General features: G+C 38.4%; 1 protein-coding gene across 2 annotated transcripts in view; it reads right to left on the bottom strand.

The window, feature by feature from the left end:
* Positions 1–26372, bottom strand: part of NMU (neuromedin U) — a 174762-nt gene that overhangs the window by 73876 nt on the left and 74514 nt on the right. The window contains exons 2-3 of one of the 2 annotated variants that reach the window (XM_066279338.1): positions 6723–6770; positions 2945–3134 (exon numbers count right to left, since the gene is read on the bottom strand). In XM_066279338.1, the coding sequence (XP_066135435.1) occupies positions 2945–3038 (94 nt within the window). In that variant the 5' untranslated portion in view covers positions 3039–3134; positions 6723–6770. The remainder of the gene's footprint in view (positions 1–2944; positions 3135–6722; positions 6771–26372) is intronic. The other variant, XM_066279339.1, reaches the window with a different exon arrangement.

Genomic DNA, 26372 nt, shown 5'->3' with positions numbered 1-26372 from the left:
AATGTCTGCTAAGTACATACTCCTCTCCCGGGGCTCGGTGCAGAGGACAAGTGCTTGATTGGTCCCTGCACTGATGTATGAGGTACCTTTCAATTTGAAGAGCTAGTGATTAAATGCAGCAAATCCATTTAGCACCATAAAACAGAAAAAGCAACAAAAAATGAAAATGTATGGCATTCTGGACCAAGTTTCCATCCCAAACTGCACTCATATCTAATTTCACTAAATACTTATTATTGACTTTGCATATTAGAATTACTTACTTTTGGTGAGCCACGGCTGTAATACACAGTGAGTGGGAGAGGGAGAATTAAGTTAATAGCTTGTGGAAAGCAACTGCAAGAACAAAATTAAGGAACCAGTCTCATGATTCAGATGAGCATTTCTCAATAATCACCGAGTACACACTAAACAAAGCCCAGTTGAATTTGTTTCCACTAAGTCCTTCCAAAGGGTTCCAATAAGACAGAATGAGAAAAATTCTAATACCCCTTTACCAAGACGCCACCTGCCATAAAAACCTCTACTTAGATTCCATTGTTTTCAAGAATTTAACTTTTGTATTCTAAAGCCATGCACCTCTGATGAAAGAATGGAGTCAGACTTGCAGAATTTTCTGTCAGGAAAGGTAGCCAGAAGGAATGGAACGACCAGAAGGATCAGGAAGGAAAAAGCCAGAGCTAATTCTGGGCTTAAAGAGGACAAAATAAACCTTTTGCCAATATTGCTCTGCACGACTTCTTATTTGTTTTTTACTCGCTGGCCTATTCAAATGTTGCTTGGGAGACTCATCTATTATTATTAAAGATTTCTGCTTTCATTTAACCTGGAGGCTGCTGCCCAGAGGTGGCCAGGTAAGAAGCAGCTTGAAGGCAAATTAGTGCCGCAGTTCATGGCCTCTGTCCTTGGGACATTCAGCAGCCGCTGCTCTCTCTGTCCACATTGTCTTAACACCTAGGGCGTGTATTCTTTTCCTCTTCTTGTGCATCTGCAAGAGTTTTGTGCCGGGAAAGAGTTATGTGATATTTGAAGATAAGGAACATCATCAGATCACACTAGTCCACAAAACCATAAAAAGAACATGGAGAGAGACTGAAGATACTATTGGAGGAAAAGATAATTAATGGAGCAAGATTATGGAGGAGGTCGAGGGGTGGAGCAAATGCCCACTCATCTGAAACGTCTCTTGAGCTCCAAGGGGCCACTGGAAAAGCTCCAAGGTCTCTAACTTGGAAACTAGGCAACTTTACAAGTTCTCTGTTGTTAATATGTCTATTCATATCAAAGTAATATAGTAAAATGATAATAATTCAAGGAAGTTTTGCTGTTTAGCCCTCAGAACATAGCCATTCATAATGCAAATTTAAACTAGACTGGCTGCCTTGCATCAAAAACGTTTGAGTTCCTATTATTAAGGCCTAGGTTGGTTAGTAGATTTAAGAATCACATTTGTAAATGTAGTCTTAGACACTCTGATATAATAGACTAAGCATGATATAAATAATTTTCTGTTCCATCATAGCCAGTGGGCAAATACCTGGACACATTTGTGTCAAGGCTCGATAGTAAAAAAAAATTGTGGAAAGTGTCAAATTAATGGTGAAAGCTAACAGGAAGATGACTTCTGTGACCATCAGAATCTTAAGATTCATTGTCTCACTCTATTTTTTGAATCAATTCAATGACCTAATGCTGAGGAAATATGATATTTACTAGTCATTTGAGAGTGGCTAATTTAGTGTATGTATCTTTGTACTTTTTAAAAATTTTTGTATTATGGAAAGCTGCAAATATATACAAAAAAGAGGCACGTATAGTGAAACTTCATGTACCCATCACTCAGCTTCAACAATCTTGTTTCCTCTACACCCCTACTTATTTCCCCTCCAAATTATTTTGAAGTGAAGCTCAGATATCATTTTATGTCACCTATGTCTATGTATTACAATTTTTACTATTATTTCCAGCACTTACCTCCTGGGATTAAATTACTTACCAGTCATCAAAGATACATAATAAGAACAACAGCAAGTTTCTCAATAAATGTTTGTTGAAAGAATGAATGATCAAAAGCCTAATATTTATTGAGCACTTACTGTGTGTGAGGCCCTATACCAAATGCCTCATGTGTACAGCTCAATTAATCCTGAAACCATAAATGTTATTATCTTCACATTTCAGATGAGCAAAAGAAATGTAAAGGGATTAAGGGATTATCCCAAAGATAAAACACAAATTAAATGAATATTAAATAAAATGAAATCATAGTGTAGATAAAGAATAAAAGCAAAGCAGGAATGACACTGGATATTTTAAGGTTCACAATTTAGGCCTTTGAGAATGAAAGAAAGTAAATGTGGCCAAACATTAAAAATTGGTGGATCTGGGTAAAGTTATATGGGAGCTTTTTATACTATTATTGCAACTTTGTTTTAAATTATTTCCAAATAACAAGTTAAAAATTTAAAGTAGGGCCATTTTTCCATTTTTTTCCTCAATAAACAAAGTTCAAAGAAGATTCTGAGTGATATTTTTCATTACAGGCAAGGATTTCTCTTCTTTTGTTCCCTTTGAAATGAGAGCCTGCGTCAGATTTAGGTTTAGGTCAGAGTTTGGGGGGACTGGGCAGAGGAAAAGTGAGTTCAGGAAACAGAAGTGAGGAAAGGGGAAGAATGGCAGAGGAAAGGACCAAGACAACCCAGGAATGCATTGTCAGTTGATCTCTCATTGCAGGGACCTAGGGCTAATCCTGTTGAGGATCTGTGGTATCAGTCTCCAAGATGGCCCTTACTGCCACCTGTGAGTAGTGTCTGTCCTCCTACACTCTACCAGGGTTGGTCTATATGACAAAAACACCACAAGTGATGGAATGTCACTTTTGTTAGGTCATAAAAAAGACGACTTCCATTTGGGGCACTGGCCTTCTCTCTTTTCGACCACTCACCCTGGGGGAAGCCATATAGCGAGGAGCCATAGAAAGGGGTCGACGTGGTAAGCCTCCTGCCAACAGCCTCCCGAGGGAGTTGGAAGTGGATCATTCAGACAGTCACATCTCAGGTGACTGCAGCCTTGTGAGAGATTCCGGGCCAGAACCATTCAGCCAAGCTGCTCCCTGATTCCTGAACCTATAGAAACTGTGAAACAAGAAGTGTATTATTTTAAACTACCAACTTTGAAGCGATTTGTTCCAAGCAACAAGGAACGAACACAGGAGCCCTGAGGAACTGTGTTGGCTACACCTCAGAAACCTTCCATCAAAGATTGGGAGGCTGAGGCATTTATTTACCCACAAACATCCCAAAATCTGGAGGTATGATACTGTCGCCATGCCGGACCTAGCCTCGCTGAAACCGGGTGTGGGCTGCAGGTCTGTGAGGTGGGCGCCCACTGGCTTCCACTCAAGTAGCTCATGACAGCACCATTCACACTCCACCAGGACGAGGTGCAGGCTTCATATAATGGGACGCTCTCATCAAGAGCTTTCTTCTCTTTTTTTTTACTGTGTTAATCTTTCAAAATCTGTAAACTTCATTTCACAGAAACATTACTTAGGCAGAACTGAAATTTTTAAGACTTTTTTTTTAAGTTAAAAAATACCCCAAAAATAAAAGTTTATGACACAAAAAAACTGCATCATTCACAGAGCACCACTGATAAAATTTTGCCATTGACTATGCCGTACAAATGCTTATACCTTTTATTGAAGTCGTATTAGTCATAGTTTTATGAACTGCTTTTATCAATAACAAGTACGTTGAGAAAAATTTCCAATGTGAAATGACACCACTTTACTAACTACAACTTAAACACACCATTCAAGGACAAACAACAATATATCTTATCAAGTTTATTATGCCTTCTAGTATGAGGAAGTTACCAGCTAGAGCTCTGAGTAAGTTAGGGTGTGGCATTGTTAATTTAAGCAGTAAGTAAACCCCATGCCCTGACCTCTACGGAGGCAGTTCTAAGTGCATATTAAAGTAAACTTCCAACTGTGTTTTTCAGTCTCCTTTCAGATTTTTCATTCAAAATAAAAATGAGCTGAGCCAGCAGGTCGGTTTCCTATCTTCAGCCACTGAGGCAAGATTCTGGCCTTGTACTCATTCCGCACCTTTTGCTCGACCAGGTACGCCCTAATGGCCTCCTCTGTGGGATACGCACCCACCAGCTCTAACACAGTTCCCCTGGATTCAGTGCTGGCTTCTGTTAGAAACAAGCTTTGGGGAATAAAAATACATTCCACTCCTTCACTAATCTAAAAGAGAGAATAAACATGTTTACTTATTTCTTGTTGTTTAATTCACGAGGAAAATGTAGTTGAGGGTCAAACATGGATAGGAAAGAGTTAATGCGCCCCTCAACCCCACCCAAGGGCCTAATCAATCAACATGGATGTTGGGAAGATAAAATATATTATGCTCACTTTGTTAAAGATGGCGCTGCCCACATGGAAGCTGTTGCCTAGGTGATATTAATGTGTGTTGGGGGCGGGCTGTGGGCAGGCAAGATGCCTGTAGCCTGGGGCTTGGTTTTCGGACTAAGCCTTTCCCACCCTTTTTGATGTGGGGTGGTACAATCCAATTATGCCTCAGATAAGTGACTTTGTATTAGAGATTTCCCTATTTTGTATATTGGATTAAAGGTTTTGATTTCTGCACTATAAAGTGGGGCAGAGGCCCTGGCCGGTTGGCTCAGCGGTAGAGCGTCGGCCTAGCGTGCGGAGGACCCGGGTTCGATTCCCGGCCAGGGCACACAGGAGAAGCGCCCATTTGCTTCTCCACCGCTCCGCTGCGCTTTCCTCTCTGTCTCTCTCTTCCCCTCCCGCAGCCAAGGCGCTGGGGATGGCTCTGTGGCCTCTGCCTCAGGCGCTAGAGTGGCTCTGGTCGCAATATGGCGACGCCCAGGATGGGCAGAGCATCGCCCCCTGGTGGGCAGAGCGTCGCCCCTGGTGGGCGTGCCGGGTGGATCCCCGTCGGGCGCATGAGGGAGTCTGTCTGACTGTCTCTCCCCGTTTCCAGCTTCAGAAAAATGAAAAAATGGGGAAAAAAAAAAAAAAAAAGTGGGGCAGAACAAGACCTTGCTCTCTTGGTTCCTGAGATTAACATTAGAACAGAGAGCAGAGAGGAGAGCAGAGAAAGGCCACGTGGAGGAGGCCAGGAGAAGCTGCCAAGATGGTGGAGTGTTGAGTGAGAGGCCAGTTTGTGCAGAGTTTGTGCAGGGAGAAGGAAGGAGATGGGGAACAGAGGTGAATAAGTCTGGTGAGCTAGAAACCTTTGATCCTAGGAAACTTGGATAAGTCAGTAGCTTTGTGAGCACTGAATGAGTGGGTTTTGGAGCCCAGTGTGTGTTTTACTTGCCTGCTGGGTGCAAGCTAGGATGAAAGATGATGGCCCACCAGTTCTTGGCTCCATTGTTTCTATACCAACTGTCCGAATCCAATGTAAACCTGCATGGGCCAGGAGGCTGTGATGGTGGCCCTGGCTACTGGCTTTACAGTGGATGTGCTGTGCACAGGAGGAGCTGCTGACTGGTCTACCCAATCTGGGAACCAGTATAGTAACTGTGAAAGTCATTTGGGTCCATGTAGTCCTGATGTCCCTCCTGATCAAAACCTAGGGATTCTGTATAAGGAGTATAAAAAGATTAGTTAAGAAAATACCAACACGAAATGGAATAAATTATGCACAGTTTATATGTAAGACAGGTAATTATTTAACACTTTTCAGGTAGCACCTAGTGTGGGTTTGATGCTCCCTGTTCTCTCTCTCAGTAAGACATAGTGTTCTGTGTCTCTGTTCTGGTCCTAGTCCAGATCTTCCTCCTCTTCTGTTGGGCCAGGTTCACTGCCTCTGACCTCTACTACACACTTGCACATTTTAAATGGATCCCTAAGTGCCAGGGTTAGAGTTGTGAACAAGAGGCTGTTCACTTTCTCACATTTGACTTCATTCTCTCTTCAATTAGTCAAAATTTTCTATTTCTCCCAAGTTTCAGCAGGGCTATTCTTTTGGTTTTGCAATTTGTGTTCTTTTAAAAATTGCTATTGCCCGATGCCAAGGTATCAGACATTAGGGCCTCCTACACAGTTTCTATGGCAGGATGGGAGTGAATTAGAATCCTTAGATTTTGAAAGAGAAAAACAGAATATTCTGGGTTGGATATGGCGGAAACACAGTCTCTTATTATTTAAGTGACTTTTCTTCCAGAGTTGTCCCACTGCAATGGCCTGCTCAAGAAGGCGGAGGCTGGCCTCAGGCCAAACAGCCCTGCAGGCAAATTCTGCATGGATTCTACAGGCAAGGCTCTGGCTGGCAGCTGCAAAAACTTCCTTGAATAAACACTCTTACTTTATATTATTTCAAAACTTGTGAATCTCAAAAAGTGGGAGAAAAGCCTGAGTCATTTTATGGTTTCAGTTAACAAGGCATAAATCCTGACATGAAAAATGGCAGGCATTTGCTTTTGGGAAAAATAAAAACAATGAGACCAAATAAAATTACAAGGCAAATTTAAAAAATTTAATGCTATTTAAAATTTTCCAGTATCTCTGTACCTGAAGTTTATGATTCTCATGAGGTCATCCCCCTCTTTGGATTTCTGCATGGTGGGATGCTGCTAGAAACAGTTGTCTGTGAGCCCCTGTGTGCCAGCCGGGTAAACTTAGTGTATGACTTCTCTAAGAATGATTCAGGGACCTTTTGGGGAAAAGGCCATGCTCTTACCAGGTATAAATGAAGATTACACGAATAGTCCAATGTTTCTGCCAAGCCCTAAAATTGTAAAAGAACCTCAATCACTAAAAATAAAAAGTACCACTTGATCAATTAAATGAGGCAAGAGACAAGAACAGTCAAGTCAGAAACATGGGTTTTTAAAATTAATTCTACTGTAGCAGTGGACCTACCTACACATGGTTCTCCAGGAGTAAAATAAAATGGGAATCTAAACAATATTTACAGGATTCGAAATAAATATATATTAAGCTGAGACTCATATTCATAAGGAATGAGCCACACCACCAATTAAAACAACCTATCCAAGGCACATAATCTATTTTTGTTAAGCTTTAAGAAATTTTCCTAACAACAAAAATGAAGATTAGCACTTTTGGGGACAGTAGGACTTGAGCTGGGACTTGTAGGACAAAATAGTCTGTTCAAGAGAGCAAATTAATAGTTGTTTAGACCAGTAATTTTCCACCATTTTTATCTCATGGCACACATAAACTAATTACTAAAATTCTGTGACACACCAAAAATACATTCTTTTGCCAATCTGATTAAAATAAAAAAGGTATAATTCTTATTCATTTACACCAGACTGTTGTGTTGGTTGTTGTCATTTTTTTATTTGACACAATAAGGGAAAGAAGGTCAGCTCCCCTGACTAAATAAATAGTCAGGTAGTGCATGTTTTAAAATTCTTGCAGCACACCGGTGTGCCCCTTGTGGCACATCAGTTGAAAGTCACCAGTCTGACTCTAGACCATAAAAAAACACTTAAAATGATTCTTTTAATTATATATTTGCAAAATAAAAAATTAAATACAATATATATTAAACTTCTAATAGTAGGCTCTGAGAAGAATGAAATTTAATCTTCCACCTCATTCCTCCAGAGCTCACCAAAAATGGCGTCAGTGTAAAAAGCCAGATAATGTGAGGCCAAATGAGCTGTGTTTCTGATTCTTCCCCTAAGCCCCATCCATAGAGACACTGCACAGTGACCACACGCAAAGGCCGTGATCAGCCCTCTTCCTTCCCTGACTCACCTGGAGTTCTACAAATAAAGCCATTTCTTCTTTTTAAGAACACAGTTCACAAAAATTAGGGGATATTTTATCACTTCATATTCATTTTGAAATATCCTCTTATTTTTGTTAGCAGTATATATAGTAAATGATAATCCATAAAAGTCACTGAAAAGTATTATACACATGCCTAATGGAAATAATTAGATCCAGGGACTATCTATTTAAAGCAGTGGTCCCCAACCTTTTTTGGGCCACGGACCAGTTTAATGCCAGAAAATATTTTCACGGACCGGCCTTTAGGGTGAGAGAGATAAAATTATCACGTGTCCGAGACAAGCGTTAAGAGTGAGTCTTACTATACATCGAAAACCCCAAAGAATCCACAAAAAGACTACTAGAAACAATAAACCAATACAGTAAGGTCGCAGGATACAAAATTAACATACAGAAGTCAATAGCCTTTCTATATGCCAACAATGAAACATTTGGGAACGAACTCAAAAGAATAATCCCCTTCACGATTGCAACAACAAAAAAAATACCTAGGAATAAACATAACAAAGAATGTAAAGGACTTATATAATGAAAACTATAAACCATTGTTAAGGGAAATCGAAAAAGATATAATGAGATGAAAGAATATTCCTTGTTCTTGGTTAGGAAGAATAAATATAATCAAGATGGCCATATTACCCAAAGCAATATACAAATTTAATGCAATTCCCATCAAAATTCCAATAAGATTTTTTAAAGAAATGGAGCAAAAAATCATCAGATTTATATGGAACTATAAAAAAAAAACCTGAATAGCCAAAGCAATCCTAAAGAAAAAGAATGAAGCTGGGGCATTACAATACCTGACTTCAAATTATATTATAGGGTCACGACAATCAAAACAGCATGGTATTGGCAGAAAAGTAGACACTCAGACCAATGGAACAGAATAGAAAGTCCAGAAATAAAACCACATATATATAGTCAAATAATTTTTGGTAAAGGGGCCAACAACACACAATGGAGAAAAGAAAGCCTCTTCAATAAATGGTGCTGGAAAAACTGGAAATCCACATGCAAAAGAATGAAACTGGACTACAGTTTGTCCCCCTGTACTAAAATTAACTCAAAATGAATCAAAGATCTAAACATAAGACCTGAAACAATTAAGTACATAGAAGAAGACATAGGTACTAAACTCATGGACCTGGGTTTTAAAGAGCATTTTATGAATTTGACTCCACAGGCAAGAGAAATGAAGGCAAAAATTAATGAATGGGACTACATCAGACTAAGAAGTTTTTGCTCAGCAAGAGAAACTGATAACAAAATAAACAGACAGCCAACTAAATGGGAAATGATATTTTCAAACAACTGCTCAGATAAGGGCCTAATATCCAAAATATACAAAGAATTTATAAAACTCAACAACAAACAAACAATCCAATAAAAAAATGGAAAGAGGACATGAACAGACACTTCTCCCAGGAAGAAATACAAATGGCCAACAGATATATGAAAAGATGCTCATCTTCCTTAGTTATTAGAAAAATGCAAATCAAAACTGCAATGAGATACCACCTCACACCTGTTAGATTAGCTATTATTAGCAAGACAGGTAATAGCAAATGTTGGAGAAGCTGTGGAGAAAAAGGAACCCTCATCCACTGTTGGTGGGAATGTAAAGTAGTACAACCATTATGGAAGAAAGTATGGTGGTTCCTCAAAAAACTGAAAATAGAACTACCTTATGACCCAGCAATCCCTCTACTGGGTATATACCCCAAAACCTCAGAAACATTGATATGTAAAGACACATGCAGCCCCATGTTCATTGCAGCATTGTTCACAGTGGCCAGGACATGGAAACAACCAACAACCAAAAAGCCCGTCAATAGATGACTGGATAAAGAAGATGTGGCACATATACACTATGGAATACTACTCAGCCATAAGAAATGATGACATCGGATCATTTACGCAAAATGGTGGGATCTTGATAACATTATATGGAGTGAAATAAGTAAATCAGAAAAAACCAGGAACTGCATTATTCCATACGTAGGTGGGACATAAAAGTGAGACTAAGAGATATTGATAAGAGTGTGGTGGTTACGGGGGGAGGGGGGAGAGGGAGAGGGAAAGGGGAAGGGGGAGGAGCACAAAGAAAACTAGTTAGAAGGTGACAGAGGACAATCTGACTTTGGGTGATGGGTATGCAACATAATTGAACGACAAGATAACCTGGACATGTTATCTTTGAATATATGTATCCTGATTTATTGATGTCACCCCATTAAAAAATAAAATTATTAAAAAAAAAGTGAGTCTTAGACAGATGTAACAGAGGGAATCTGGTCATTTTTAAAAAATAAAACATCATTCAGACTTAAATATAAATAAAACGGAAATAATGTAAGTTATTTATTCTTTCTCTGCAGACCAGTACCAAATGGCCCACAGACCAGTACCGGTCCGCGGCCGGGGGGTTGGGGACCACTGATTTAAAGTGTGTGAGAGACTCAGAAAAATAAATCAGATGTGACCTTGGTCTTTGAGAAACCTGAGTCTTCTTTGGGATACAAGGCCTGCTCTTTGAATTGATCTAGTTGTATTCTGAAAAAAACAAGAATCTATATTTTATAAAGTAAACTAAATTCACTTAAGGAGGGTACTGACAAGTTTTGAATACCTAATATGAGCCAGGCACTGGGCATATATTTTCTCACTTAATCTTCAGCAATGCTATGGAGTGGATGAGGCTCACAGGTGAGGGGACTTGGATAAAGTCACATAGATAGGGAATGACAGCCCCAAGAAGCCAATGCAGGCCGCTATCCCTGGGTTCAATGTCTTTGCTACATTCATTACTACTGAGATGCCCACAGGAAAAACAAGAAGGAAAAAAATCATTGTGAGATAAGACTTTGAAGAAAAAATTTGCAAATGTTTGTAATTTCTGGGATATTGACATTAATATCAAGGCTTTATTAAGAAAATGATATGGATCTTGATTGAATTTTAATGAACTCTTTCATAAATGAGATAAGGCAGGAGCATCAACTAACAGAAACCCAATTAAACATGTTGGACGAATCAGATTAGTTTTATCCACCTATTTAAAAAGACTCAATCATTTAAATACATGTATTATTGTCCTCTTATGTAATGTTTTTAATGTTAATAGTTTTAAATTTAGAAAGCCAAACTGTGTAGAGGAAAAGAGCATTAAGATAAAATATCTGAATTTGATTTTTAGCCCCCTAATAACTGTGGTAAAATCTTGGGCAGTTCATTTAATCACTTTTCATCTTGTAGGATTATTAATACCTCTCCTACCCCAACCAGCCATCTACTCACCCAACCACCATCTACCTGTTCATTCATCCATCCACCCACTCAACCACCCATTTATTCATTTACCCCTTCAATATATATTTATTAAGCTCCTACTAAGTGCCAGTCACTGGAGGCATGTTAGAGTTAAACTAGACTCAGACTCTGTGCTCAAGGAGCCCACAGTCGAGAAAGAGAGACAGACATGAATATAAAGCAATGTAGTAAATGCGGCATGTGCTGTAAAGAAAACCTGTCCTGGCCACAGTGGGCAGAAAGGAGAGGGCACATCTACCTGGAGACAGGTGGAGGGGAAGGACATCTCACAGACACCGCGGGAGAGAGAGGTCAGGCACCATGGAAAAGGGGACACTTCAGCTAAGTCATGGTAAAGTATGGGTAATTCTTCCCAGTGAATCTGGGGTGTGATGTTGGGAAGGGTGTTCCAGCCAGAAGAAACTGCATAATAAATACTCAAAGGCATGCCATGGTGTGGTATCCAGCAGACTCTATGCAGTGTGAGTTGGCTGAGATGTAGGGTGGGGGGAAGATGACACAAGAGACAAAGCTAGAGAGGATGATTTGCCATTATGAGGAGGTTTAATTTTATTCTATGGGCCTTGGGAAATTATTGAAACCCCTTAAATTACAGCAAAACGACCAGACTTGCATTTGAGAAAGGCTACCACTGTAGGAAATCAGTATGAGATTGTAAGAAAACACATGAGACCATTATGAACTGCAAATCACTATATAAATGTTTGCTTTAATTTTAATTCAATATAAGTCACAATTAGTTATATTATAGACCAGTGTTTTTCAACCACCGGTCTGCAGACTGGTGTAGTCCATGAAAGAGCTAACCACCCTGATGATTGGGTCTATAATCTCCATACAACATCAGGATGGTTATCTCTTTCATGGACCGGCATGAAATTTCTGGTGGACCAACACTGGTCCATAGACTGGGAGTTGAAAACCACTGTCATAAACCACGTGTGATAGAGAAAACACAAGTTCTATGTAACTCTATGTACTTATTTAAATAAATCTACCTATTAAAATTAAAATATAAACAAATTGCAACAATAAACTAAGAAAACTTACAAAAACTTCACCTTGTTCCAGAGTTCTTATGTCAATAAAACATGTTGCTGGTGAAGATCCCTAAAAAGAATACATCGAAGTATTAATGATCTTTGAAAATAACAGGTGTTAGTAAGGATGTGGAGAAACCGGAACCCTTGTGCAACCTTGATGGGAATTTACAATGGTACAGCCACTATGGAAAAAAGAATTACCATGTGATCCAACAATTCCATTTATGGCTACACATCCAAAAAATGTGAACACAGGGTCTCGTGGTGATATTATTTGTATAGCCATGTTCATAGCAGCATTATTCACAATAGTCAAAGAGTAGAAGTAATCAAAGTGTCCATTGATGGATGAACGGATAAACAAAATGTGATGTATATACAAATAATGAAATATTATTCATTTCCTTAAAGAAAAGAAAAATCTGATACATGCTACTACATGAAAAAATCTTGAGGATAATACACTAAATGAAAAAAGCCAGTCATGAAAAGAAAAATACTCTATGAATCCACTTATGTGAAGTGCCTAGAATAGTCAAATTCACAGAAACAGAAAGTAGAATGATGGTTGTCAGAGCCTGAGGGGAGGGAGAAATGGGGAGTTGTTGTTTAATGGGGACAGTTTCAGTTTGGGATGATCAAAATGTTCTGAAGATTGGTTGATAAATATTGTAAATACATTTAATGCTACTGAACTGTACACTTAAAAATGGTTAAGATGGTAGTTTTATGCTTTGTGTATTTATTACAATTAAAGATATAATAGCCTGACCAGGTTCAAAATCCCGAGGTCACCGGCTTGAGCATGGGCTCATTTGGCTTGAGTGAGGGATCATAGACATGACCCCATGATCACTGGCTTGAGCCCATGGGGGTCACTGGCTCAGCTAGAGCCCCCTGGTCAAGGCACATATGAGAAAGCAATCAATGAACAACAGAGATGTCACAGCTATAGGTTGATGCTTCTCATCTATCTTCCTTCCTGTCTGTCTGTCTCTCTCTCGCTAAAAGGAAAAAACAGATATGTTGATAATATTTATATAATAGATTAAAATTCATTGAAGGGATGTATGAACAATGATCATTAAATAAAAAAGTTTTAAAACATTTATAGTATGAGGGATTTATTTTTTATTGTTTTTTGTTTTGTGTGGTAGGAGAGGTAGTAGTTTACAGTCAGAGAAATTTTTACACACTACATCTCCATTTGACACTAAACTAAGTAAGTATATACTTTTGGAACATTAATAAGGGAATCACATGATTTTGTCTATTACTTTTAAATTAAATAGCAGCTTAAAGTAAGCAGAAATACCACAAATCATGTGTTTTCACAATAAGTCAAAAATAAATTCAAAAACAGAAACTAGGGAGGAAGATACTGAAATGAAGTTACTGTAAGAATTCTCCACTATAAGGCAGATGACTTGGTGAAGTGCATTTTGTTTTTAGCATGATGATATCAGATTCGCCCCTACTAAGTTGTGTTGGTCTATCTTGACTCTTCACTTTCAGCAGGATAATTAATTATTTCCAACTCACTAGTGTGGTGGTTTTCAAACCTGAGTTCTAAGACTCATCTGGAGAATTTATGAAACTTGCAGATCAATGAGCACCATCTCTTTCCACCAAATTCTGATTCAGTAGGTCTGGGGTGAAGTCAAGGAATTTGCATTTTAGCCTCACATACAAAGAGGGTGGGATTCTGATGCTTGAGGTTCACAGATTTGCTGCATCTCAACTGATTAAGTAAAAACAACCTGTCCCACATGTAGCTTGCATGTCCAGATGCAGCTGATAAATGATCAATTCTAACTGAAAGGTTCTTTTTAATATCAAAAGGTGGACTCATATCATGGGATGCTTATCCTTTGAACAAGATCTCTAACAAGTTGACTGTGATCCACAAGTCAGACTTCAAGTCCAAGATGCTGTTACTGTGACACGAACCTGCAGAAATTCTCAGCAGGCAGGGTGGTGCCTATCATCTCTTCTGTTGGAAACTTCTCTGATCTCCCCAAACTGAAACAGATTGTTTTAGGAAGTTTAAACTAGTTTGAGGATACTTACTGGTATCTTCTGAAATGGAAACAAAGAAGATGGAAGAAAGAAGGGAGACCTGTCAATGAATACTGAAAACACGTATGCAGTGGTTTGTGTCTGCTTGGCAATAGAAAGGGGGGGTATTTTTTTCTGGCTGTGCAATCTCTTAACTTAATGGGTTGTTCTGAGGCACATCATATTCTGGCTTAATGTTTATTTAGTAATAACACTGTTTTCTTTACTATCTCTGTGGAGAAGTTCTCTGGGTTGGAGACTTTGTTTTTAATTATATTTCCCCAACACCTCTGAGGGGCCATCAGAGAAGGAACCTGTAATCCTCTAGCTCCTGGCTGAAAAGGTACGACAACAAAGTAGACTCTAAATTGTACAGCCGCCTCCACACATGCACACATTCAACCGCGAAGTTAAAGGCTGGCTTAAGTACAACCTTAACCAACTTTGTTCTTCTTTTTCAAGACTGTTTTCCTTATTCTGAGTCCTCTGAATTTCTAAAGATTTGGAACACAACTTAAGCAAAACACCTCTTATGGGATAGTTTTATAACCAGCCTAACAAAGCATTAGTCAATGCCACAATCTGTATGGTAAATTTCAAAATACTTTTAAAAACTACATGCTCTCCTTGTGAATGAGAAAAGCACTTACTCTCCCAGGAGGCTCTCTTTTTATCACTGCCTTTCCAAACCTTTTCCTTTCGTTAAGGTTCAGTTTTCATTCTATCAGACCACTCCAGGTCACGTTACTGCCCTTCCCTAACTGGCTACCTACCTACCCTGTTCATAAGACAACAGAGCACTTATTTACATACAGTTTACTCTCAAATTGTAGCAGCAAAGCTGTAAACCCCTCAAGGATAAAGACAATATTGTGTGTGTGTGTATGTGTGTGTGTGTGTGTATATATATTTTTAATTCCTGCCTGTTATAGCTTGAAACTTAAATCTGCATTTGTTAGACTGAATGCTACTCCTTAGAGGTTTTTTCAAATTGTGAATTATTATATCTTAAATAAATAAAAAATATATTTCTTAATTAGACAAGCTAGCATAACTTTGGGCACAATAATACACAACTGATATCTTTGTTCAATTTAATCAGAAGATAAGGGGATGCAACTAACATAATCAACATTTTTCTCCATGACAGGCGATGATCTTGGTGCATAAATGATTTTATTTAATTAAAAGGAGTAAACTGAAAGTCACATGTAAACATTATTATACATTTAGGATGTACAAAGAAGATGTATTGTTTTTATCAACTTAAAAAGTCTGGTTAAATTAATTTACCTACTCAAGAGCTCGTTCCTCAGAATCCCAAATTTCTGACTCACTATATGAAAAGTGAAACTTAAAATAGTCAGTATACTTTATAACATATTTAAGCATACTCTCCAATAATTTATAGCAATACTCATGTTTTTAACGAAAAAATATAATTGTTCTAAAAATTATAATTGTTCATGCTTACGAAAATTATAACTGTTCTAAAAATCTTTTCACTTTATGCATGTGAATTATGCCACGGAGTAAATAATGCCCAGCAGAGGCAGATTTACTGGGAAATAATGAGCCGTCAGCTTTAAAGCCCCTCTCCTGCACAGGCCCCTTCCAAGGTCTAGGAGAGGCTCCCGGAGCATAGCCACATGTACTTACATTTCTGTCAATTTTGCAAAAGTTACATATTTTAATTACAATTGTTTAAGATAGCTTCTTTCTTTCTACTACTACTTTCCCTCCATCATATTTTTCTATCTTGTTGGATGGCACTGGAGTGGCCAGAAGTATTTGAAGATCCTGGTAAGGGGAAGTTGAGTTGGAGACACCATTAGCTTGTAGGTAGTGGGATGTAGTGTATCCTAGGATACACTTTCTTCCACAAGTACTTCAAGTGCCAATTCAGTGACTCATCTGGCATCATAATATGAAGATGAGGGATACTGGCTATATTATGTTATGACCATGGAGAGAGACAGAGCCAGAAGCTGATCTATGGAGAATTCTTCCAACAATCAGACACGTGAAATGGTAAGTGGAAGATTTGACCTCACTGTCTCCTAACCAAAATGAAATTTCTGTTTTGTCAAAAATAAGCTCTATACATGCCCTGGCCCATTGGCTCAGTTGTAGAGCATCGGTCCAGGGTGTGGATGTCCCAGGTTCGAGTCCTGGTCAGGGCACACAGGAGAAGTGACCATCTGTTTTTCCATCCCTCATCTCTCTCTCTCTCTTTCTCTCTCTCTCTCTCTCTCTCTCTCTCTCTCTTTTTCTCTCTCTCTCTCTCTCTCCCCCTCCTGCAGCCATGGCTCAATTGGTTCAAGCAAAATTGGCCCCAGGTGCTGAGGATGGCTCTGTGGCCTCTGCCTCAGATACTAAGAAAATGGCCTCCAGTCCTGAGCAATGGAGCAACAGCTCCAGATGGGCAGAGCATCGCCCCCTAGTGGGCTTGCTGGGTGGATCCCAGTAGGGGTGCTTGCGGGAGTCTGTCTCTCTGCCGCCCCTCCTCTCACTAAAATAAAAAAAAAATAATAAGCTCTATATTGCAATGTATACAATTATAAACATGTCACATGTATTTTTTTATGGGACTCCTACAAAATAAAAAATTTCACAATTTCTATAAGTATAAATTTACAGCAACACAGTGTGTGCTTCTGAGAGAAAACTTGCATATCTATGCATCTCAACACATCAGATCACAACTTGGCATATCTGATGCATCTTGAAATGCAGCGAATTCAGATGAAATGGCTCCAGATGAAATCACTTTTCTTTTTTTTTTCATTTTTCCGAAGCTGGAAACGGGGAGGCAGTCAGACAGACTCCCACATGCGCCCGAGCGGGATCCACCCGGCATGCCCACCAAGGGGCGATGCTCTGCCCCTCTGGGGCGTCACTCTGTTGCATCCAGAGCCATTCTAGCACCTGAGGCAGAGGCCACAGAGCCATCCTCAGTGCCCGGGCCATCTTTGCTCCAATGGAGCCTTGGCTGCGGGAGGGGAAGAGAGAGACAGAGAGGAAGGAGAGGGGGAGGGGTGGAGAAGCAGATGGGCGCTTCTCCTGTGTGCCCTGGCCGGGAATCAAACCTGGGACTCCTACACGCCAGGCTGACGCTCTACCGCTGAGCCAACCGGCCAGGGCCTGAAATCACTTTTCTTTAAAGTGATCCTCCCCTCAAAAAAGTGATCCCATAAGCATTAGGTCCCACGAAACCTAGAATTGTCCCTAACAAGCAATCTTGCTTAGATTATTCTCATACAGGGAATCATAAGAGATGATAATATTGACTTTAAATAACATGTAGTCTGGCGGGGGGGGGGGGGGTTCATATATATCACTGAGGAACAAATTTTTTTTCATTTTCTGTTGCATGAGGTTTTAGAACTGTTTCTATATATTTCTGCATCGCTGATTCCAAATATGAAATCCATTTTTTGGTGCATGCTCTAGTTTTTATGCAATTTTAATTTCTTTTTGTTATAGTTAATGACATGCATTGGTTTTTAAATTGGAGTTAAAGGGCAACGGCTCTTGGATTGAACATAACCACAAGGCAATTAATGTTTTACAAACATCACTTTTACATAATTGTAGTTGTTTTTAAATGTACAAAATTATTATCTTATAAAAACACCCTCTTATTTTGTTTTAAGATTGAATTATGGCTTCTTCGAGTAGGTGTAAATGTAAGAATAGTCCTGACACCTTCTGTTATATATGTGGCTGTTATACACTTCAACGTCAAAGGCGCAATATTTCATCATTTGTGACACGTACATATATTGCCTATTTTCAAGTTCCCCTTGGCAATCAAAACAAGAATTTGGATCCTCATATTGTGTGTCAGAATTGTGAGGAAATGCTTCGTGGCTGGACAAAAAAAAAAATGCAAAGGAATGCCTTTTGGTATTCCCATGGTTTGGCATGAACCTAAGGACCACAGCAGAGACTGTTATTTCTGTCTGATCCATACAAAGGGCATTGGCAAGGAAAAACAGCATATAATTGCATATCCTAATATTCCTTCAGCAATACAACCTATCCCACACTCTGAGACACTCCCGGTTCCAGTTTTCAATGGTTTTATTTCTTCTAAGGACAAAGAAAGTGAACATGGTGATCAAGTGTATTTTTATAAGATGCATAAGGAAATGGTTGTAGAATCTGAAGGGTCTTCTTCTGATGTTTAGCAGTCATTAATCCCTCAGCAGTTTAGCCAACCCGAATTGAATGACTTAGTAAGAGATTTGGGCCTATCAAAGAGAGTAGCTGAGTTATTAGCCTCTAGGCTTCAAGAAAAGAATGTACTTCACTGGTCAGCGAAAGCAGTGGTCCCCAACCTTTTTTGGGCCACGGACCAGTTTAATGTCAGAAAATATTTTCACGGACCGGCCTTTAGGGCGGGATGGATAAATGTATCACGTGACCGAAACAAGTGTCAAGAGTGAGTCTTAGATGGATGTAACAGAAGGAATCTGGTCATTTTTAAAAAATAAAACATCGTTCAGACTTAAATATAAATAAAACAGAAATAATGTAATTTACTAATTATGTTATTAATAAATAACAGAAATAATGTTATTTATTCTTTCTCTGTGGACCAGTAAAATGGCCCACAGACTGGAACCAGTCCACGGCCTGGGGTTTGGGGGCCACTGAGCTAAAGTGTCCCATTTCAGGAAGCATGAACAAGTTTTTGTGAACCTTTTTTCCAAAGACAAACACTTTGTTTTCTTGATATCAGTCATGATATCAGTAGTCTTCTCAGCCAGCTAAGTGTTACCACTTACAGTCCAACAGAATAGTGGCTATTTCTTGACAGCTCTAAACGGAGTCTGAAATGTGTTCTCCTACACAATGGTAATGTTTATGCAGCAGTTCCAACTGGTTATCCAACTCATCTGCAGGAAGATTATAATGACATAAAAATTGTCCTCAACTTTCTGAAGTATGAGGAGCATAACTGGATCATTTATGTGGATCTTAAAATGATAAATTTCCTGCTAGGACAACAGAGAGGTTTCACAAAGTATCCTTGCTTTCTGTGTTTGTGGGACAACCGAGCTCGGGAGAAACACTGGACACAGAAGGAGTGGCCGAAACGTGAAGCTCTGGAAGTAGAGATGCAAAATATTGTGAATGAACCTGTAGTTAATCGAGACAGGATCATTTTCCCCCCACTTCACATCAAACTTGGCTTCAGGCTTTGAATAGAGAAAGTGAATGCTTTCAACATATTATTTCTGCTTTTCCTGCCTTGTCTTTTGAGAAGATAAAAGCAGGTGTATTCAATGGACTTCAAATTTGAACCCTCATACGTGACGAAGAATTTGCACGAAGATGAATAAGGAGGAGAAAGCAGCATGGCAGTCTTTTGTGGCAGTTACAAAGAACTTCCTTGGCAACAAAAAAGCAGAAAACTATGAACTTATGGTTCAAAGGATGCTGTTGGCTTTCCATGACATCAGATGTAATATCAGCATTAAGATTCACTTCCTGAACAGTCACCTTGATAAGTTTCCCAAAAATCTTGAAGCTGTTAGTGATGAGCAGACTACTGCTGCAGCATCAAACGAGATTGTCCTCAACAAGTACACAAATGCAAGAGCTACAAATTTTTGCCTGAATAGAATTTAAATAAGTTTTGTGCAAATTTTATGATTAAAATAAGTGTTTTAATATGTTCTATTTTGAAATTGTAGACAAATTTTGATACAATCATATTTTTACTGTATTTACTGCATTATATAAATTATTATATTTTCATAAAGATGATGCCCAAGAAGACATTCTACTTCATTATGTTAAACTAAATGTTGAAAATTTTACAATAAGATGAAAACCTAAAATCTTGAATTGCAAAAAAAACTGTAGCTTACAGAGAAAAATTAATGTCAGATTTGAGATCAGCACACTTGAATTAGGTAAGAACAAGTGTTTTTGTGGATGCAACAAAAATTTTGTTCCCCAGTGTATTTTTGTAAGTTTCAAGACCTTTTTTTTTCAAATAAAAGTTTATTAAATGCAGTCAAAAGTTTTAGTTGGTGATACTATGAGAAAATTAGAGAATAATGAGCTCAATCAGAAATAAAGAAGAAAGAATAAGTTAAACTTTAAAAGTTAGTGTGAACTCATAACCTTAAAAAAATACAGCCTCACCTCTGTCTCTGTGAAAAGTAGTCTACTATTCAAAACTCTGGGGTAAACAACAATTTCTTAGACAGGACACAAAAGACATTAATCCTTAAAAAAATAAAGTGCATCATCAAATTTAAAAACATTTATTCATCAGATGACATTGTTATTAAAGTAAAAAGGCAAGTCACAGACTAATAATAGAAAAAATAAAGAACAAATCAGTAACAGAATTTTTTTAAATGAGTGAAAGACTGGAACAGTCACTTCATAAAAGAAGATATCCAGATATTCCAAAAGCATACTGAAGAGGTACTCCACATCTTTAGTCGTTGTGAAAATGCAAATTAAAGCTTCAATAAGATGCCACCACATAACCCATCAGAGTAGCTAAAGTTAAAAGATTAAATTAACACTAGCTAATGTTGGCAAGGATATGGAGCAGCAGGAATGCTTATATGTTGCTGGTGGGAGTATAAAACTTTGCAACCACTTTGAAAACTGCTTGACAATTTCTTTGATAGTCTTAGGCAAATGTCTGCCTGCCCTATGACTCAGGTATAGAATTCCACCATATACATAAATATTCAAGAGAAATACATGCTATGTCCACAAAATGAGAGAAAAATGTTGGTAGCAGTTTTATTAATAATAGCCTCAAAATAGAAACAGCACAAATGTCCATCAAAGAAAAACAGAAAAACAAATTGTGGGATATTAATACAATGAAAGTCTATTGTGACTGATAAAAAAAAAGAACTACTGGTAGAACAATACTAATCGATCTCACAGGAGCTAATTTAAAAGACTTCCCACAGGTCCAGCTATCATAATTTAAGTGTCAATGAAAATAATTATTAATTAAATTAACATGAATAATACTAATTAGTAATTACTAACATTAGTAATAACCATTACTCATCATTTTGGTTAATTGATGAAATCTATAAAAGAGACAAATTCATAACAATACTTCAAAAAAAAGAGTTAATAGAACACTGTGAGCCTGACCAGGTGGTGGCGCAGTAGACAGAGCGTCGGACTGGGATGCGGAGGACCCAGGTTCGAGACCCCAAGGTCGCCAGCTTGAGCCCGAGCTCATCTGGTTTGAGCAAGGCTCACCAGCTTGAGCCCAAGGTCACTGGCTTGAGCAAGGGGTCACTCCATCTGCTGTAGCCCCCCCACACATCAAGGCACATATGAGAAATCAATCAATGAACAATTAAGGAATCGCAACAAAGAATTTATGTTTCTCATCTCTCTCCCTTCCTGTCTGTCTGTCCCCATCTGTCCCTCTCTCTGACTCTTTCTGTCTCTGCCACAATAAAAAAAAAAGAACACAGTGACTTTCAAGCTTTTTTTTCAAGGTCAACAGTTAGAAACATACTATATATGACCCAGTACACACACACACACACGTCTTAAATACTACATAATATATTTCTTACCCATGTTATATAAAATGAACTCTGGTTGTTTCTATTTTATTCTCTCTTTTAATCAACTTTTTAAAATATATTGCATAAACAACCAATTGGTTACAATCTATAATTTATAAAACACTAAAAAATTTACCAAAAATAGTTAAAACTAGATAAAGCTAGTTTTTACTAATTTTGAGGTTTTACTAAGTAGGAACATTCTTATTTGTGGGTATTTTGCTTCATTGATCACATTGATTGCTTATATGAACATAAAATGTATACTTCTATTCATGTATGCATTGAAGAACAAACACAGAGAACCTGAAGTAAACTAAACAGTCCTGGGAAAATAAGAATTGCACCAAAAAGAGAAAGAGTTGTCCAGGATGGGTAATCAAACATTATAACCAGGTTCAAAGGGGATCCAACAATATGTTTCCTAATGATAAATTAACCAAATGTCCTAAAAGCAAAAGCTAAATATGTGTACTCAATCTCTCATATCCAGGGGTTAAAACTTACTCAACTAACTATAATAGTAAATGCTAATAAAGAATACTTAGTTTTAATTAATTTTAACCTTATTTAATCTTTGAAAAGATGTTTACATGGCTCCAATTTTAATACAAAATTATAAAACATTAAGATGTATCTATAATATTAAATATTAAATTATGTGGCCTTTTAAAGTCTCTCTCTCTTCCTTTCTTTCTCTCCTGTGTCTCCCTTTCTCCCATCTGCTTAGTTGCTACTCTCTCAGAAGCCATCTCCCAATCCAGGTAACCATTTATAAGTGTTACATGTCTCCTTATAGAATGTCTTTGTGCATAATCAAGAAATTATAAATTATTTGCCCCCATTTAAAAAACTTTTATTCTCTTCTCAGAGGATATTTTAATTGAAACATAAGTCATATACCATAAAATTTACATTTAAAGGGTTCAATTATGTGATTTTAGTGTATTTTAATAGGTTTTAGGTTGTACAACCATCACACTAGGTAATCAAAGGACTTTTCAATTACTCCAAATAAAATGCTAATGCCCATTAGGTATCATACCCCCAACTCCCATTCTTCTATCCCTGGGCAAACATTAACCTACTTTCTGACTCTGTAGATTTGCTTACTCTGGACATTTCACATACATGGAATCAAACAATAATGTTATAGTATGTGTCAGCACATCATTCCTTTCTGTGGTTGAATATTTCATTTTATGAATATAAAATAAATTTTTATTAATTTAATTATTAATTATATTAATGGAGTTTTAAACATATTTTATGTATTTGCCAGTTGATAGACATTTGGGTTGTTTTCACTCTTTTTGGCTAATATGAGTAACACTGCCATGAACAGCCCAGCCATATGTAAGTTTTTATTCCCGTGGGATATACTGGGAATTGCTGGGTCACGTGATAACTGTCTCATAGTTTTGAGAAACTGCCAACTACCTTCCAATGGGGTTACATCATGTTTCTTTCCCACTAACTATGTATGTGAGTTCCAATTTCTCCACATCCTCACCAACAGCTGTTACTGGTGATTACTTCCTTTTATAACTCAAAGGGAAGGAAGCACCCCACATGCACTGCTGCTTATTTTGCTTCTCCCACATAATATATTGGAGATCTTTCCCTACCAGCAAAACAGACAGAGATAACCCGTTTGGGGGAAGCATCTGGTACAGAGGAAGAGGGAGCAGGAGGAGTCCTGGACAAACAGACACATACACATACCTAAATCTTTTACTTCACGGTTTTCTTTTATCACAAGAAACACACACACGTGCCCCTAAGGGCTCCCAGCACCCTCTGAAAATGATTTGTCTGTCTGGTTCACCTTCCACTTGACGGATGAGTAAAACAAAGTCCAGAGAGATCCTGCGACCTTCCTAGGTATACTGGATTGTTAGGGCTGCTCTTAACAAAGTACCGCAAACTGAGTGGCTTAAACAGTGGAAATTTGTCTCACAATTCTTGAGGCTGACAGCCCCAAATCAAGTGTTCAGCAGGACTGTTGCTTCTAAGGGCCTTGAGAATCTGCTCCAAGCCTCTCTCTGTGTCTCATGGTCTGTGTCCCCTGGCTTGTAAAAGCATCACCTTGAACTCTGCCTTTATCATCACTTGGCTTTCTCCCTGGGTGTGTCCAAATTTCCCCTTTTCTAAGGAAAACAGTCATACTGGATTAGGACCCAGTCTAATGACCTCATCTTAAATAATTACATCTGCAACAGCCTATTTTCAAATAAGGTCACATTCTGCGGTACTGGGGGTTAGGACTTCAGTGTGCAAATTTTGGGGGAACACAAGTCAACCCTAACTCTAGGATCATCACCCCTAGTGAAACTTTATAGATTTCCCAAATATCCTAGAATTTCCTAAGTGTCTTTCATAACAAGGAACCAAATTAATAAAATATTATCATTACTAACATGTCCATTTAAAGATAAATATCTGAATTCAACAAGCAAACACCTGAGATTCAACATCAATTTAAAGAGATAGTTATTTATCTAAAGTATCTAACCACATAGTGGGCATTAATGAGGAATAAAGCCTCATACATGCTGTGGCTCTGTGGGAAGGGTTGTGGGCTAGAGATCAGGACATTCAAAGTCAAGTCCCAGTTCTGACACTCAGCATGGGGACATCTGGATGGACACTGTCTCTTCTGATGCAGCTGATATAATCTCTATATTCCCAAGGGTTCTTTCATTTCTATTCCATTTTGTTACGCTCTGTTTTATGCTATTCTTTTCTATCCACACACAAATAGATGAGTAATGGAGGGACAGATGACACAAATAGACAAGCAAATTTATAATACCTGTTCACAGACTCAAAAGATTTTTAGAAACAAAAAACTTCCATCTCCTACCCTTACTTAATACACACAAAAAAATGGAAGCCAGGCCCTGGCCGGTTGGCTCAGTGGTAGAGCGTCAGCCTGGTGTGCAGAGGTCCTGGGTTCAATTCCCGGCCAGGGCACACAGGAGATGCACCCATCTGCTTCTCCACCCCTCCCCCTCTCCTTTCTCTCTGTCTCTCTCTTCTCCTCCCGCAGCCGAGGCTCCATTGGAGCAAAGATGGCCCAGGCGCTGGGGGTGGCTCCTTGGCCTCTCCCCCAGGCACTAGAGTGGCTCTGGTCACAACAGAGCGACGCCCCGGAGGGGCAGAACATCGCCCCCTGGTGGGCAGAGCGTCACCCCCTGGTGGGCATGCCGGGTGGATCCCGGTCGGGCGCATGCGGGAGTCTGTCTGACTATCTCTCCCCGTTTCCAGCTTCAGAAAAATACAAAAAATAAAAATAAAAAAATAAAAAAATGGAAGCCTAGGGAGGTTAAGTGACCAGTTCTAAAACACACACATCATTCCTTGCTTGGATAACTTCAAAGATGGAAAGCTTTAGCCCTGCAATTAAGTTCTCAGACCTATGGGCTGTCGTGGATGAATTTAGGGGCCTGTGTACCTCCGGAGAGTTTGTGTGCAGAAACTAGTATGAATATGCATGTGTACATTTTATTTTTTTCTGTTGGAAGGAGCTCCCAGTTTATACCAAATTCTCAAAAGGAACTATTTTTGCTCACATAAATCCTTAGCTCCAATGCCTAAATGTCTGGCATAAAAAAGATACTCAGTAAACATTAGTTGATTTATTTATATTAAATTCTTAACCAAGAAAAGTTAATAACCACTAAAACAGTATAATAAAATACATTCTCTAGAAAATAATCATCACTATTGCCTGCTCCCAGAATGCTCTACCTATATGAAGGCTTTCATCATTCTGTAGTTCTAAATCCTGGCTGAATTACACAGTGCTGTATGTATCTATTAAACCAATTAAAACTGATGTTTAAATGACAATTTCATCTCCTTTAGGAAATTATCCACCTATTTATTTAACTTTACCACTCTTTAATTAACAAGAGTTTCATGACAGTTAATAAATGATACATAAATTAATTTAGGGAATTACTTTGTCCTTCTTTAAGTAATTTAAATTTTTTGTGCTTGTAATTTTCCTTAGTTCCATCAAGTAAGTCATAACACATTCAATTAAACCTGAGTTACCTTATTTTCATATTAATCCAAGTACCAGGGAAAACCTCTAGTGTATCCAGGACAGGCACTGGAACAATTACCAAAACTGTGACTTTTACAAAGGCAGGAAATGCCTTGGGCCCAAGATATATGGTATCAGAAGCAGAGAGCAGCAGCACCATAGAATACGTGCTCAAGAAATATTTGAAGATTTATGGCAGCATTGTTCACAATAGCGAAGATCTGGAAACAGCCCAAGTGTCCGTCAGTGGACCAGTGGATTAAAAAGCTTTGGTACATATATACTATGGAATACTACTCAGCCATAAGAAATGATGACATCGGATCATTTACAACAACATGGATGGACCTTGATAACATTATACGGAGTGAAATAAGTAAATCAGAAAAAAACTAAGAACTATATGAATCTATACATAGATGGGACATAAAAATGAGACTCAGAGACATGGACAAGAATGTGTGATGGTAACAGGGGGTGGGGAGGGGGCGAGGAAGGAG

This window comes from Saccopteryx bilineata, chromosome 5 (assembly GCF_036850765.1).
Source record: "Saccopteryx bilineata isolate mSacBil1 chromosome 5, mSacBil1_pri_phased_curated, whole genome shotgun sequence".
Lineage (NCBI taxonomy): Eukaryota > Metazoa > Chordata > Mammalia > Chiroptera > Emballonuridae > Saccopteryx > Saccopteryx bilineata.
This window is presented reverse-complemented; position numbering and strand designations above follow the sequence as displayed.